The sequence below is a fragment of the Xyrauchen texanus genome, chromosome 12 (genome assembly GCF_025860055.1).
Source record: "Xyrauchen texanus isolate HMW12.3.18 chromosome 12, RBS_HiC_50CHRs, whole genome shotgun sequence".
Lineage (NCBI taxonomy): Eukaryota > Metazoa > Chordata > Actinopteri > Cypriniformes > Catostomidae > Xyrauchen > Xyrauchen texanus.
Window position 1 is genome coordinate 27,138,860 of NC_068287.1, and position 17,187 is coordinate 27,156,046.

General features: G+C 42.0%; 1 protein-coding gene across 3 annotated transcripts in view; it reads right to left on the bottom strand.

Annotated features, from left to right (window-relative positions):
* The window catches only part of ap2a1 (adaptor related protein complex 2 subunit alpha 1), a 38,406-nt gene extending 37,056 nt beyond the window's left edge, over positions 1 to 1,350 (bottom strand). For all 3 annotated transcript variants that reach the window (XM_052139297.1, XM_052139296.1, XM_052139295.1), the window contains exon 1: positions 610 to 1,350. In XM_052139297.1, the coding sequence (XP_051995257.1) occupies positions 610 to 676 (67 nt within the window). In that variant the 5' untranslated portion in view covers positions 677 to 1,350. The remainder of the gene's footprint in view (positions 1 to 609) is intronic.
* Positions 1,351 to 17,187: the final 15,837 nt, after the last annotated feature.

The window sequence follows — 17,187 nt, forward strand, 5'->3', positions numbered from 1 at the left end:
ACAAAGCCATTAGATCAAACGTACAAAATAATCACTTCAGAATGAACCTAAAACTCACCATGGCATTAAAGACATTATTTAAAACGGGAGAGTCTAACAGAGGAAAGTCTAGAGGTAGTCTAACAGACTGAAGACACTTAACGAGATGACCCTCCTACAACGCTTTGCACTAGGCGACAGCTTGATAACTGGATTATCGTGAAAAACACTGCTGAATCGTGCCCTCTTGTCGAGCAGTGATATCAACTGATATCAACTACAGAATAGGACAAGAGCTGTAGTGAACACATTTTGGATAGATAGTCTGAAGTGGAAGACGTGGTTTTCTGTGGCGGCCTAGCAGGCTCTCTCATGAGCTAAAGCTAACGGGGCCTGATCTGCTGCTACGGGGAGTGAACAGTGAGATCACTCTGACTTCCCTCATCAAGAACCACTGATCTGACTTAAGTGAAAGCTTGCGGGATTTACCCTTTAATTATGCATTAAACCCAAAACAGGGCAAATCAGCACAGACATCATCTCGGTTTCAGTTCAGGGCGTATATAGGAAGAGTTGTACATAGCTTTTGCACAAGAAAATGACTAATGTGACAGGGAAAGGGACACTTACAATTTCTGATGTCCGAAATGAACACCGCTAATCCTCGCATTCCGTCTCCCTTCGACACAGCCGGCATGTTTGCAGGGGTGTTTCTTCAAGCCGGCCTCAACACGAAACAAATTACTTTCAGATGCTCGGAGGTGCAGGGAATTCAAACACACAGAGCAAGCGGGGTAACTACAACGGACTCGCACACTAGCTAACTTAACACACTAACTTAGAAACGAATTACTTTTAAATGAAAAAACAATGTATCAAACGAGTGTATTATGACTAAAATTGTTAATGCTGCGGGTGAGAGTAAAGCTCGGTAGTCAGAACGATTGGCGTTTCCCCTGGCTAATTCATTCAAAAACCGTGAACACACTTCAAAGGGACTGTGCAAGGCATACGCCTCAGTTGCGGCAATGACTAATTAAAAGAAAAAACAAGTCAAAGTGTCGTTGTTAATTTGTGGTTAATTTAAGGACCTAAATGTCGATGTTGTTAATATAACAATTGATACCTCTCTGACTTTGAGTCACGCACGACAAGCTAGCCAAATAGCTAGCGAGTTGGCTAGCTCTATTAAATGTTAGAATACATCACCCAAATGATCGCGATAGGACAACGAGAAATCCAGCTTGTTGACGAGCCTAACTGATCTCCTTTCTCGAAAAAAGGTAAATATAGGCTGTATAAAGTCGTCAATAATGAACGAGACCTTTCGTTCGGTCGGTGTACCCGGACGGAGCTCGTGACAGAACAGGCACCGAGCTCGTTCTTGCGCTTCCTCTACAGATGACCCGCCTACAGTCCATTCCTCTTCATCTGATTGGCTGTTCGCACTTCTGTTATCGGCATTCACTTCATCATTGGTTCATTTATACGTCAGTTAAATGTTACAACAATTTTGGCTTGAAAACAAGATTGGCACTGTTGAAAGTATCAACATGAGAATGGTGTTACTTTACTAGAAGTGAGGTTTTAAATAAAATCTCAAAATTGGTGTTCTTGTTTATAACGGCTGTCTGCAGTATAGTGCAATTTAATGTGTGAAAGGGATCAATATTTTTTTTTTATATTTGTGTAATACATATATGCGCATTATAGTACGTAATGTGTAAGAATAGTGCAATAATTGTACGTACTATTTAGTTTGTGTGTAGTTTGTCATCTATCTATCTATCTATCTATCTATCTATCTATCTATCTATCTATCTATCTATCTATCTATCTATCTATCTTGCATACTCTAATATTTCGTTAATGGCGTCTACCGTCCATAGTTGCATTAATTTTTGGCCGAGATATTTGGCCTTATATTGACGACGGGAGAGTCGAACCATTCTGTAAAGTCTTCTCCAGCACATCCCAAAGACTTTCAATTGGGTTAAGGTCAGGATTATCTGGTGGCCAATTCATATGTAAAAATGATTCCTCATGCTCCCTGAACCACTCTTTCACAATTTGAGCCTGATTAATCTTTGCATTGTCATCCTGGAATATGTCCATGCCATCAGGGGGAATTAATGGGATAACCTGGTCAGTATATTCAGATGGTCAGGCGACTTCATTTTATAGCCACATATCTTTGCTGAGCCTAGACCTGACTAATTGAATCAACCCCAGATCATAACACTTCCTCCAGAGGCTTATTCAGTGGGCATTATGCATGACGTGTGCATCACTTCATGCGCATTTTTTTTTATGATGTGACTTCAACAAGGGTTTTAATGATCTCCAATCATGATCATTCAATATTTTTTTCAGACTACATTTCTTCCACGAAGCTAGCAGTTCACCATTATCCTTCCAGGTTTTAGTAATGCGTTGGACAGTTCTTTACCCAGTTCCAGTGATTTCAGCGATCTCCTTGGTTGTTTTCTTTTCTTGATGCATGCCAATAATTTGCCCCTTCTGAAACACAGTAACATATTTTCCATGACAATGGGATACGTCTTCCAATATGGTTGTTTAAGAAATGAGAAACTAGAGAGTCACATGAAGCCATGTGAGGATCAGACTTGAGAACGGTGACCTCTGCATATTTGTTTTTGTCATAATACCTTTTATGACATAAATCGGTGAGATTCAAAACACTCTGTTCCACTATATAATTGTTCAAGGAGGACAGTATGTCAAAGAATTCAAAATCCTCGAGCTCTGGAGACATTAAAATAAACTTACGTGCTCAAGCTGACACCCCTGAGTAGGTTGCAGGCCTGGGAGTTGATTTGGCGGGAGAGATGCGGGAAATGTGGCGAGAGATGCTAAACATGTCGGCAATACTGACGAAGGTCATTGCTGACTTGGAGGATCTTGCTGTGATACAGCGCTCGATCACTGCCATGGAGGCAAAGTTTACTGATGTGGTCACAACAGTGGGGGATGTCAAGAAACAGATCGATTATCTGGAGTCATCGGAGGGGGAATTATCTGCTAATCTGCTAGCGACCAAGGTGGATTTGGAGCATGTCTGGGATAAGTTGGGGGACATGGAAAACCGTAGCCAGCAGAATAACCTCTGTATCATGGGAGTCCCAGAGGGAGTGGAGGGACAGGAAATGGTGGAATTCCTGGATGGGAACTTTCTGAGTCTGCAGGGTTATGGTTCAGAGATCCACGGAAGGAGACAGGCCCCAATCAATTCTGGACACATTTCTGAGATCATATTAAAAAGATGATCGGATGTTACGTGAGGCGAGGAGTTAAGGAAGGCTTTCTCGGAAGAACCACAGCATTTTCTTGTTCCCAGACGTTGCAAATTCGACAGGAGAGAAACGTGATCGATTCAAGGAATGCAAGAATCTCTTACATCAACGGAAGGTCCCTTTTGCACTGATGTTCCCACCCAAATTGAGAAAAGATGCTGAGGATGGCCATACAACATTCACATGTCACCAGCAAACAATGTTCTTCATAAAGTCAATGGAATATTTTGTGGTACTCAAGTTGCAGCCGAGTGGACCGACTCACTGAACATTCACTTGACTGTCCGAGGAAACTGAGTGCCTTTTTTGTTTCTTTTTGTGCTGGTTCCACCTAGCAGCTGGAGTTTGTTTTGTGAAGTACATTTACATTTACATTTATGCATTTGGCAGTCGCTTTTATCCAAAGCGACTTACAGAGCACATATTACTGGGACAATCCCCCCGGAGCAACCTGGAGTTAAGTGTCTTGCTCAAGGACACAATGGTGGTGGCTGTGGGGATCGAACCAGCGACCTTCTGATTTACAGTTATGTGCTTTAGCCCACTACACCACCACCACTCCAAAAAATAGAAGTAACACTCCTTTGGACAGTTTTGTGGATGAATCTGCTCATTCTTTTTGCTTATGCCTCCAATTGGCTGGAGTTTGTTCTGTGGAATATTTCTTGCAAGTCACTGGAGTGATTAGGGCATTTGTTGCACTCATGTAGCAGCCGATTGGGCCATCTTACTGAACATTCGTTTGAATGTCCGAGGAAATTGAGCACCTTTTTTTTAGTTTTTTTGTGCTGGTTCCGCCTAGGGGCTGGAGTTTGTTTTGTGGAGGAACACACATTCAGGACAGTTATAAGGATGAATATACATGTTCTTTGTGTTTATTCCGCCTATTGGCTTGAGTTTGTTTTATAGATTATCTTTTGTTGTGTAATTCTGTCTCACAAAATTTGTATAGAAGCACGTGACTTGAGCAATCTGACAGCAAAGTTGTCGCGGGGGCTCTCGTAGGCGTACCTGGACTATTTGAGTTTAGAGGGATGGATGCCAGTTGGCGCTGGGTTAATGCGTACGTTTTTCTTTTTGTGTTTGTTTGGTTCGGGGGGAAGTTTGGGATTTGAATGTTGGAATGAGGTCTTTATAATTTTGTTTTTGACACATAATATTTTTTTTTTAAATATGTCAAAATGTCAAATGTTAATATGAGAATATCTCTCTCCACGTGGAATGTGAATGGTTGGGGCACCCCATAAAAATAAGGAAGGTTATTTCTCTTATTAAGCATCAGAAATATGATATAGTGTTTCTTCCAGAAACACATCTTTCCCCACAGGAAGCTGAACAATTTGGGAAGATATGGAGTGGACATATTTTCTTTAGTGCTGGTTCAAGTAAGAGCAGGGGAGTCATTACACTGATAAGTAAGCATCTACAATTCAAATGTCTCAAAAAGATTACAAATAAATTATTGTTTTAGCAGAAATTCAGGGGCAAAGTCTTATTTTGGCTAATATTTAAGCACCTAACGTTGATGATCAGGGCTTTTTATAGATCTTGAAGTGATGTTGCATGCCGCTGGCACCCCTCATGATATAATATTTGGAGGAGACTTTAATCTTTTGATAGACTCTTTCCTTGATCATAGTTAAGCAAAAGTGTGAAAGCCCCCTAGATCAACACAGATGCTTCACAGGATGTGTAAAAATCTTGGTCTTACAAATATTTGGAGATTTTTGAACACATCTGGTAGGGACTATAAATTCTTTTCATCAGTCCATAAGATTTCTTCTAGAATAGTTTTTTTTTAATATCTAAGTCCCTCATTTTATCTGTTGTTGATTGCTCAATTGGAAACATTGTAGTCTCAGAAACATTTTAGTCTCATATGTTGCCACATATGGAGAAAAGGAAATCATATAGTTGGTGCTTTAATGTATCCCTTTTGCAAATCCTGAATTCCAACACATGTTAAAGGCTGAAATGAATGTTTATATGGAGACCAACTGGTCCTCAGAATCCTCAGTGGGCGTGGCTTGGGAGGCACTTAAGGTGGTTCTTAGGGGCCGGATCATACAGTATGCCTCATTCACCAAAAAATCCAATTTGCTTTTAAAGAATTTTATCTTGATCTCTATTGTTCCACATCTTCATCTACTGATTAGAAACTTTGTGGAACCTTTAGAACTCTGACTGAGCAAAACAATTCTCTTGATTCTGAGATAAACTTGGAGGAGCTTGGCAAGATAATTAAGGCCTTGCTGTGAGGCAAGGCTCTGTGGCCAGACGGCTTTGGCAGTACATTTTTTTTATCTTATGTTACAGAACTGGCTCCACTTTTGTTATAAGTTTATATGGATTTATTAAAGAATGGAAAGTGTCCGTCAACCATCTGATTCTTAAAAAGGACAATGATCCAACGAGTGTAAGAGTGACCATCAAATTTCCCTGAACCAGCAAGACGTTAAAATATTGTCAAAAAATTTGGCTAACTTTCGAGTAAAGTTATGACATCTCTTATACATATAGATCAAGTGGGGATTATTCGGGCCGCAGCTCTTCTGGTAACATTAGGCGTTTTATCAATATCATGAGGTCAGTGGCGAATGATCAGACTCCGGTCGCTGCCATCTCACTTGACGCTGAAAAGACGTTTGATATGGTAGAATAGGATTAACTTTTTAAGATTTTGGAAATATACAGGTTCGGGAATACTTTTATTGGATGGAGTAAGTAACTTTATAGACACCCAGTAGTGGCTGTACAAACAAATTGATTAATTTCAGATTATTTTACTCTGGATTGGGGCACCTGGCAGGGTTACCCACTTTCCCCATTATTGTTCTGTCTTGCCCTGGAACCATTAGCAGCCGTGAGAAGAAATTAGGATGATATTCCAGGGGTGGTGGCAGGAGGTATGGCCCATAAACTTTTGTTTTACGCAGATGATATTTTATTATTCATCTCCGACCACACTAGATATATGCCTTACCTCCACAGAATTAATAATTCCTTCTCTAAATTCTCAGGATACAGATTCAATTGGTCTAAATCCGAAGCTTTGGCTCTGACAGCATACTGCCCAGTAACGGCTTTTCAGCTGGGCACCTTGCAGTGGCCCAAACAGGGCATTAAGTATTTTGGCATTTTATTCCCAGCAAATTTGTGTGATTTAGAGTTCATTTTCACCCCTTAATAAAAGGGGTTTCGAGTATATTCTCAGATATTTGGCTCATTGATTGCTTCCACCTGAGAGAGCCCCTCCCTGGTTTTGTATTGAATAGGAAGTTCTTGCCCCTATTTCTCCATGGCAAAGCTTTTATATTAAACTAACTGTAGAAGTTAAGTTACACCCCGTTATCTTGCATTTGCACTCAGTATAGACAAAAGTGTCCAATGCTGACATTTATTAAAAATGTTGCTTCGAGCATATGGCTGAGCCTAAAGTTATGTATTAATAAGTCCCCTTTCTGCTGGTCAGAGTGGATTGTGAGGGAGGTTAATACACTCGGTTATCTGTGGAGTGTTGAGATCCTTTGAAAATATGGTTCAACATATTAGGATTCCCAGATCTCAGTTCTTTAGGTATTTACAGCTGCACCACCTGCTCTGTACTATTTTTGGGAGTAGCATACACCCCCCTAAAATGGCAGATACTGGGAGTGGTGATTGCTGCTTTTGGAAAAGGCTATGAGGCATCAGTGTATTACTCCCTGCTAATTCAGAGTCTGGTGGATGGAGCTTCAACTTCGCTCAAGAGATAATGGGAGAAAGTTTTAAACTTGGTATTGGAGGAGAGCGTGTGGGCTAGTATTCTAAAAAAAACATCAAGTCTACATCTAGAGATGCAAGGGTGCACCTTATGCAATTTAAGATTTTACATAGATTCTATTGGACCCCCTTTATATTGTAAATGTTTGGTCTTAAAGACACACCCACCTACTTGCGATGCCAATCAGAAGATGGGGACACAAAAAACTTGGTATTGGAGGAGAGAGTGTGGGCTAGTATTCTAAAAAAAACATCAAGTCTACATCTAGAGATGCAAGGGTGCACCTTATGCAATTTAAGATTTTACATAGATTCTATTGGACCCCCTTTAGATTGTATATGTTTGGTCTTAAAGACACACCCACCTACTTGCGATGCCAATCAGAAGATGGGGACACAACCCATGTTTTTTGTTGGTGTGTTAAGATCCAAGAATTTTGGTTGAGTGTTCAGAGTTTTATGTGTGACGTATTGGAGTATGCATTTTCATTTTGTCCCAGAAAATTTATCATTAATATAAGGGACAGATATATAAAAAGTTGGGTCCTAGACGGAGTTATGATCAGCAGACGGATTATTCTTAAGGGATGGATTTCGGCTGGAGCACCCTCATTTCAGGAGTGGTGCACAGAGATGGGCGGGGTTGCGGCATTCGAGGAGGTGATATATAGGAGGCTGGTAAAATGGTACTTGTTTAATAGGAAGTGGGGTTGGGGCCTGGGTAGCTAAGCGAGTAAAGATGCTGACTACTACCCCTGGAGTGGGCAGTTCGAATCCAGGGCTGAGTGACTCCAGCCAGGTCTCCTAAGCAACCAAATTGGCCCGGTTGCTAGGTAGGGTAGAGTCACATGGGGTACCCTCCTTGAGGTCACTATAATGTGGTTCGCTCTCGGTGGGGCGTGTGGTGAGTTGTACATGGATGCCACGGAGAATAGCGTGAAGCCTCCACATGTGCTATGTCTCCGTGGTAATGCGCTCAACAAGCCTCGTGATAAGATGTTCGGATTGACGGTCTCAGACACGGAGGCAACTGAGTTTCATCCTCCGCCACCCAGATTGAGGAGAGTCACTATGCCACCACGAGGACTTAGAACGCATTGGGAATTGGGCATTCCAAATAGGGAAGAAAAGGGGAGAAATATATATATATTAGGGAATGGAAGTTAGCTGGTGTGCCCTCATTTTAAGAGTGGCACACAGAGATGGGCAGGATGGCGGCATTTGAGGGAATGTCATATAGAAGGCTAGGTAGCATGGATTTGTTTGATAAAAAATAGGGCAACTATTCTGCCTTTTTGAAGGGTTCTCGGGGAGGGGCAGTGGAGAGAGATTTGTAGTTTTAAATTTAAGATTAAAAGGTTATCTATTCTTAAGTATTTCCTCTTGTCTGTTTTTAATTATTTTATTTTTTTGTATTTGTATGTGTGTATACATTCTTTTTGTGTTAGAACACAAATGTTTGTAGTGTTTCTCTTCTAGTGCTTTTAGATCTTAGTGCTGCCTTCGATACCATAGATCATGACATTCACTTGAATAGGCTGGAGAATTATGTTGGCATTTGTGGATCTGCATTAGCTTGGTTTAGGTCCTATTTAACAGACCACTACCACTTTGTCTGTGTAGACAAGGAATTGTCAAATCAAGTATGGAGTGCCACAGGGATCAGTTTTAGGGCCTCTGCTTTTCTCCTTATAAATGCTTCCCCTGGGAGATATTATCATGAATCATGGAATAAGTTTCCACTGTTATGCTGACGATACCCAACTTTATATTTCTTCGAAACCTGTTGAAATTTCACAATTCTCCAAATTAACAGAGTGTATCAATGAAATCAAAGATTGGATGGCCAGTAATGTCCTTTTAATCAATTCCGACAAAACAGAGGTACTAATTATTTACCAAAAACCTCTAAAAATAAGCAGCTAAAAAATGATTTGACTCTCGCTGGATGTACTGTCACATCGTTTTCTACAGTGAATAAATTTGGTGTTATATTTGATACCAATCTGTCCTTTGAAAATCTAATTTCCAATGTTTGTAGAACAGCATTCTTCCACCTTTATTGCTAAGATATGACACATGCTCTCTGTTATAGATGCCAAAAAATTTATTAATGTGTTCATTACCTCAAGATTAGATTATTGTAATGCATTACTGGGAGGATGTCCTGTAAGTTCAATAAATAAACTTCAATTGGTTCAAAATGCAGCAGCCAGAAGGCTGACTAGAACCAAGAAATATGGTCATGTTAGCCCTATTTTATCATTTTGTTTACTTCATACAAAGCTTTGAATGGTCTAGCTCTGCAGTACTTAAGTGACATTCTACCACACTATATTCCATCATACTCATTACGATCGCAAAATTCTGGCCTGTTAATAGTTCCTAGAATATCAAAATCCACAAAAGGAGGTAGATCCTTTTCATAATTGACTCCTAAACTATGGAATAGTCTCCCTAACACTGTTCAAGATGCAGACATGCTCTCTCAGTTTAAGTCTACGAAAGACTCATCTATATAGCCAGGCATACACCGAATTTATCCTCCAACCCACAATTAGGCTGCTTTAGTTGGGTCTGCAGGAACCAGAAATATGTATCATGCTCTATAACTCTGCAAAAAATTTAATGGCATCTATGCTAATATTATTCTATTTGTTTCCCTGTCTCAACCTAAGGATTCATATTTGGAGTTTACCAGAATCGGCCACATCCATCTCCGTTCCTGCTTGTTGTCGGACTCCACTGTTTTAAATCCTTAAAGCAAGATACATTTTATTTACTTTATTTACTTGTATATAGTCAAAACAAGTGAAAAATTTCTGAAGAAGTAATCCAAATATTTAGATTACATTATTTAATGGAATGGAACATGTTGCAAATTACATTTTACAGCATGTATTCTGCAATCTGTAGAGGAATACTTTTAAAAAGTATAACCCTGTCTATCTATCTATGTTCAATGCCATCCGAACAAGAGATATTTTTATATAGTCACCGTAATAACATAATTAACATTGCCAGACAGAATATTTGACATATATTTACATTCCTTTAAAACTTCAAATTTTTCAGTGTTTTATTGTTTTTCCAAAAGGTTTATATACGATTCAAAGTACTTTATATAATGAAAGAAATCTGGTTACAAAGAACCCATTTGTTTTTTTTTGTGCATGTGGTATTTTCCCAATGAAACTGTACTATATATTGTTCTTTATATTCCAGAATATAATCTTCAAAATACAGTAAAACCACACATTAAATACAATCATTTTTAACACAAATTCCAATTGTCACTTACAGTTTTTCTCAATCGCTTTGGCTCAATTAAATTTTTTCTGAAATTTCTGAACAATTCTTGTTCACACCAGATTTGAATTACTTATTTATTTAAGCAAACTGCATGTGTTTTGTCACATGTGTGCTTAAGAGTAAGTACAATTGTCTTCAATTTGCTAAATGCACATGGCTAAAGTTGATTCTCAGTGAAATTGTCATACTCTTCACAACTCTTCACAAAATGATACATTCAATGATCAAAATCTGTCAGACGTATATCCCATAAATATCTATGACATGGAATGTTTGTGATGTCTGCTAAATCTCTGGCCAGAGCGACAGGATTTCCACCAAGAAGATGGGAACTTCTTGGTGGACAAGAAAAAGTTACGTACAATGTAACTTCTAATAATCTTACATACAGTGAGGAGGTACAATTTATAGCTTTTTATTGAACTACCACAGGTTTTTTCATTGTTGCAGATTTTATTTGTTTTTCTTCTTCTTTTTGCATGGATTTCATTTTGTGGCAATATTCTGTTCACTATATTTGACTTTACATGTAAGAAATATTTAAAAATGTACATGCAAATGTGAATTGTCTGTTTACATGTGACTCTGATTTAACCACTGGAGTTTTATTCAGCCTTTATTTGCTTTTGGAACATTCAAAGTTCTGGCCACCATTCACTTGTGTTGTATGGATCTACAGAGCTGAAATATTCTTCTAAGAATCTTCGTTTGTGTTCTGCAGAAGAAAGAAGGTCATACACATCTGGGATGGCATGGGGGTGAGTAAATGATGAGATCATTTTCATTTTGGGTGAACTATCCCTTCAAGAAAGTATCATGCAAAATATTGCATAGAATTTATCTAGCCAAACATGCCTTGGAAAGATTTAAATCTAACATTAAAAATACATGTGAATTAGAGAAAGAAACAAATCTTTATTTGTTTTATCATTGTATTTTTTCAAGATTATTTTGAAATGATTTGGAAACCTATATTAAAAATTTTCTCAATCACTTTGGCAATTTTTTTTTAAACATAACCATAACATACTCTAAACTGTAAGTGCAATTGTCACAACTGTTTTATGTGGATCACAACTCTATTGCATGTCTGCAAAATATAGTACCTCGCCCAAAACATTTAATTAATGCTTCAAAACCTAGTTGTTTTGTCAGTAAACTGGCAAATGCCACCAAAATTAAATATTTTTTGTCATCACATGAGCCGTACTGGTCAAAATGTTTAAATGGCAGTCAACCCTGGAAATATTTGTTATATATTTATTAAATTTTTGTTCTATTTTTTTGTTGACACTGACTGTCTTACAATAATGTCAGTTTTGTCTACCTGAATGCTATTTCAACAGTAGGTAAAAGTTTACTGCCAAAAGTCAATACTGTACAATACTGTACACCCAAGGCATAAGCGAACCCGTGGCCACCAGGGGGGCACCAAGAGCACATGAAATGACAGCTTGATTTTATTAATTTTTTGTGAAATACTAGGTCAATGGACAATGGTAATTATACAAAAACGCAATATTAAACGCAATATTATGTTAACGGGCTGCAGGCACATTCAGACAGCAAAACAGCAATGTCACAAAAAAGGACATATCCTCTGGTGCAAAGAAAAGGAAAAAGAAGAAAACAGTGGAAGAGAAAAAACAGCACGATAAAGGTATTTTAAGTAGCTAGGCTAAGTTATGAGCTAACATTAGCTGGCTAGTTAGTTAACATAGCCTATGTAGCATATCTTCTTATTTAGGAAACTTTGATTAAACATCCGTAAATAGCATCTTAATATATTATTAGTACAACATATTACTTAGCAAGTTTTAGATTAAAGTGTTTGTCTTCTGTGTAAAAATAACTTTCCTGGGTATATAATTTTGTAATAAAATTAAGCTTCTGTTCAATAAACTTGCTACTGAAAACAACTTAACATTATTTACATTAGTCTACCATTTTGGGGTCTTTGCTATTATATTCCAATATCATTATGCCTCAATTAGCTAGTTATAAATTAAGAGTTGTTGTTTAGGTGTACAGATGTCTTGCTGCTGTGTATAATAATTTGTGTTGAGAAAATAACATTCTGTTCTGTCAAATAAGTACTCTTACGAAACTTCCCTAGGAGCACTGTTAAAATATTTTGGACGTGGGGCACAACCAAAGCCACCTGCCCCAAGTGCCAGTGCTACAGCTGATGATGATTTTTCAACAATCCCAGATCATTATATTTATATGGATAAACCATGCCTTTTTTTTGACAGACAGTTGCATTACCTTCTAATATGACATCTAACATGGCTAGCTTTTATTATTATTATTTCATCTTTCATGAGGTCCATCCTCTGCAGGCAAGGAGCACTTTCCAGCATGTGTATCCACTGATCCTACTGTTCCTTCCATGTCTGTTTCAACCTCAGCGGATGTGGCAAGTTAATAGCACCTTTGTATTTGCTCAGTTTACTGTAGAATATCTTGAGATTAATATTTCGAATTATAATTATTAATGTAATTTCCTCATAGGTCCTTCTACTTCTGTTGTCATTGGGATCGATGTCATATCTACCCCCTTTAGCAACTTCCAGCCTACACCATGGATCAGCAGCTCCTCCAGTTGACCCAGCTGAGTGGTCATCTATCCTGTCTGACTCAGAAAGGACTGATCTGGTAAGCAGAGGGCCACTGCCTATAAAGGAAAACGTATCGGTTACCTAACGTAACCTCGGTTCTCTCTAGATGAGGGAACGAGTATTGCGTAAGCTAGCTTACGCTACGGGAAAGATTCATCTTTTCTGAGATATTGAAGCCAAAAAATTATCCTTAATTTTTGTATCCATTGTCAACGCAGTTGCGGCAGCTGCAGACCTTAAGCGGGCTAGCTAGCAAGCTCATAGGTTGCTCTGCGGCAACTGCTGCAGCCTATAGACGAGCTTGGGCGAACTCGCATCCAATGAGAGGCGTCCGCGCGCTCACTGCATCAAAGCCCGCCAAAATGGGCGTGACTAGAGTGCATATAAGCGTAGTTCAGTAGGCTGGAACCCTGGTTTTCATTGACTGAAGCGAAAAGTCAGCTGCGTGGCGCGAAGCACGGCCGGCTACGCAATACTCGTTCCCTCATCTAGAGAGAACCGAGGTTACGATAGGTAACCGATACGTTCTCTTCACGAGAGGTTCTCTCGTATTACGTAAGCTAGCTTATGCTACGGGAACCCATTGTCAACGCCGTGCTGCCAAGCATCCACTGTATGAGCCCCAGGGAATTAAGGGGGACCGGGGAGCCCTTATGAGTGGGGAAATAATATTTGGCCGGCAAGAATGCGGGTCATTGATTGTGTAATACATAAGCACATAGTGGGAAGGGAACGACAGAGCGGCGGTGCCGGTCTGTGTGGAATGTGTCCCATCAGTGCAGCTCACCAGGGGAGCTGTAGCGTATTAAACCGCTAGTAGTTTTGCCTGCAGAGCGGGCACTTCCATATTGTAAAATCTGACAAACGTGGAGGGGGAAGTCCATCCCGCTGCCACACATATGTCGTGAATGGAAATCCCGCTGGACCATGCCCACGAGGATGCCATGCCTCTAGTGGAGTGAGCCCTAATGCCCTACGGGCATGGCAGGTCTTTTGACGCGTATGCAGCAGCAATAGCGTCCACTATCCACTATCCACCATCTAGATAGTGTCTGTTTCGAGGCGGCGAGACCTTTGGTGCGCCCTATGAACGAAACGAAAAGCTGCTCAGAGCGTGTGAAAGCGGCGCAGTATACAATCTCAGTGCTCTGACCGGGCAAAGGAGATTGGCGTCGCGTTCGCTATCGGGTGCTGGCAGTGCTGATAGGGAAATGACCTGTGCTCTGAAAGGAGTACCGATCACCTTGGGAACATAGCCGTGTCTAGGCTTTAAAATGACCTTGGAGTCACTTGGTCCAAACTCAAGACATGCAGCGCTGACAGACAGCACGTGAAGGTCTCCCACACGTTTGACTGATGACAGGGCAGTCAGAAAAACGGATTTGAGTGAAAGGTATTTCAAATCCACGGATTGAAGTGGTTCGAAAGGGGGGCTTTCATAGTTTCGAGAACTATAGGAAGATCCCAGATAGGAACCGATGGAGGCGCGGGGTTCATCCTTCTAGCTCCCCTGAGGAAGCGGATGACCAGCTCGTTTTTACCCCATGACTGGCTGTGCAGGGGTTCAGCGAACGCCGCAACGGCCGCCACATACACTTTGAGCGTGGATGGGGATCTGCCCTTATCCAGCAGCTCTTGTAGAAATACTGAGCAGCGACGACACCCCACATGTCCGCGGGTCCAGGTCTCTGCCGGTGCACCATTTTGAGAACACAGACCATTTTGGCGCATAGAGTCTTCTCGTGGAAGGGGCTCTAGCGTGTATGATGGTGTTTATTACTCCTTCTGGCAGAGCGACGGGTAGTCGTTGATCACCCACGCATGCAGCCCTAGCGCTCTGGGTGGGGATGCCAGATTGTGCCGCGAGCTTGAGAGAGGAGATCTGCTCTCACTGGGATGGGCCACGGCGCTGTCAGTGACAGCTGCGTAAGCTCCGGGAACCATGTCTGATTCTCCCAACGCGGGGCTATGAGGAGCACCGAGTGACGCGTTTCCCTGATCCTGTGCATTACCTGTGCCAATAGCGAGACGGGAGGGAAGGCGTAAAGCGGGCGTCTGGGCCAGTCCTGGGCCAGCGCGTCCTCGCTTTTCTAGAAAAGTATTGGGCAGTGAGTTTGGACGCAAAGAGGTCTATCTCTGCTCTGCCGAATAGGTGCCATAACGTCTGGACTGTTTGAGCGTACAGGGACCATTCCCCTGGGGGAATATTGTCTCTGGACAGTCTGTCCGGGCCGTCGTTCAGGTGGCCTGGCACGTGCAACGCCCTCAGCGAGCGCCGGTGGCACTGGGACCAACTCAGTATGCGTTTCGTCAGATGGAAGAGGTTCCTGGATCTGACACCGCCCTGACGGTTTAGGTAGGATACCACAGATCTGTTGTCCGAACGGACCAGGACGTGGTGACCCTGAATGACCGGGAGAAAGCGCACGAGCGTGTACTCGACCGCTATAATTTCCAGACAATTTATGTGAAGGAGCTTTTCCTGAACTGACCATAGCCGAAAACCGGAGAGCCCTAACAGACCGCGCCCCAACCCGTGTTGGACGCGTCTGTCGAGATGACTTTTCGGCGAGATACAGCTCCCATTGTCACTCCCCACTGATACCATTCGGCCACTGTCCAGGGCTGCAGAGCTGAAATACAGGTCTGAGTCACCTTGATGGGCTGGCGGCCCAAGGAAGGAAATTGCCTGACTGGGCTGTAGTGAGCTCTTGGTCCAATTGACTGCAAGGCCCAAACTGTTCAGATGACTGAGGAGAACTGTCCTGTGAGACAGAAGCTCCGTATGTGATTGTGCCAAAATCAGCCAATCGTCCAAATAGTTCAGAATTCGCAAACCCTGACTCCGCAGGGAGTGCGGCGCCAGCGTCCATGCACTTCGTGAAAGTACGAGGTGCTAAGGACAGGCCGAGCGGAAGGGCGGTGTATTGATAAACCTGGCCGTCGGCGAATCTCAAGAATGGCCTGTGACGGGATTTATCTGAATCTGAAAGTATGCATTTTTCAGATCGAGAGAAATAAACCAGTCCCCTGGCGCAGATCTTGCGAGGAGTTTGCTGGTTGTAAGCATTTTGAACGGTCTTTTGCAAGCGCTTTGTTCAAAACCCTGAGATCTAATATTGGTCTGAGGCCGCCGTCTTTCTTGGGGACAAGAAAATAACGGCTGTAAAACCCGACTTCGCTCAGGGAGGCGGCACTCTCTCTATGGCCCTTTTGCACAGAAGGTTTGCTATTTCTGAGCGAAGCATGCACGCTTCTTCCGTGTTCACAGTAGTTTCGAGCCGGCTCTGAAGCAAGGAGGACGGCGATCGAACTGTAGCAAATAGCCCTGTTTTATTGTGCTTAACACCCATTCGGATATCCCTGGAATATCTTCCCACGCTTTGAAGCGTAATGTTAGAAGGTGAATGGCCAAATCGCTCTGATTGCCGCACAGCAGCTGAACAGAATGTGTGAGTGCGCTTACTGTGCTTATGCTGGACTGCTCGCAGACAGCATGGACAGGCTGTTCTGTGAGTGACTTCCGATTGAGGTGAATGGGGAAAGAGTCACGTCTGTTAAGTGGTGCGCAAGCATAGCCACGGGCACGGGACTTACATACAGAGAAGTGTTTGCTGGCCGTGTGACAGAGCGGGCAGAGAATGGGCGCGCGCACGTATTCGTGAGCGCATTTATTGACTCTAACACTCGAGTGGTTTGTAACAGCTTTTGAGTGTGCTCTGATGGGGACACGGAACGTGTAATGCTTGTGTGTAGAGGTGAACACTGGATTGTGGGCACATTTTCTACACATAAGGCTGGTCGTGTGACAGAGCGGCCAGAGAATGGGCGCGCTTATTAATCCTAACACTCGAGCGGGTTGTAACCGCTTTATGTGAGTGTGCTCTGATAGGGACACGGGACGTGTAATGCTTGTGTGTAGGGGTGAACACTGGATTGTGGGCACATTTTCTACACATAAGGCTTTATTTTGGGTCACTGTGGAAACGGCGTTTGAGTGCAGGCAAGCGGGTAATATCACCGGCTTGTTGGCTGCTAAATCCACCACTGCAGTAGCCTGAGAGAAGGGGACTGACAGGGGGCGTACGGGACTTACATACAGCTGGCCGTGTGACAGAGCGGGCAGAGGAGGGGCGAGCGCATGGGCTCGTGGGCGCGTTTATTAACTCTAACACTCGAGCGGGTCGTAACCGCTTATG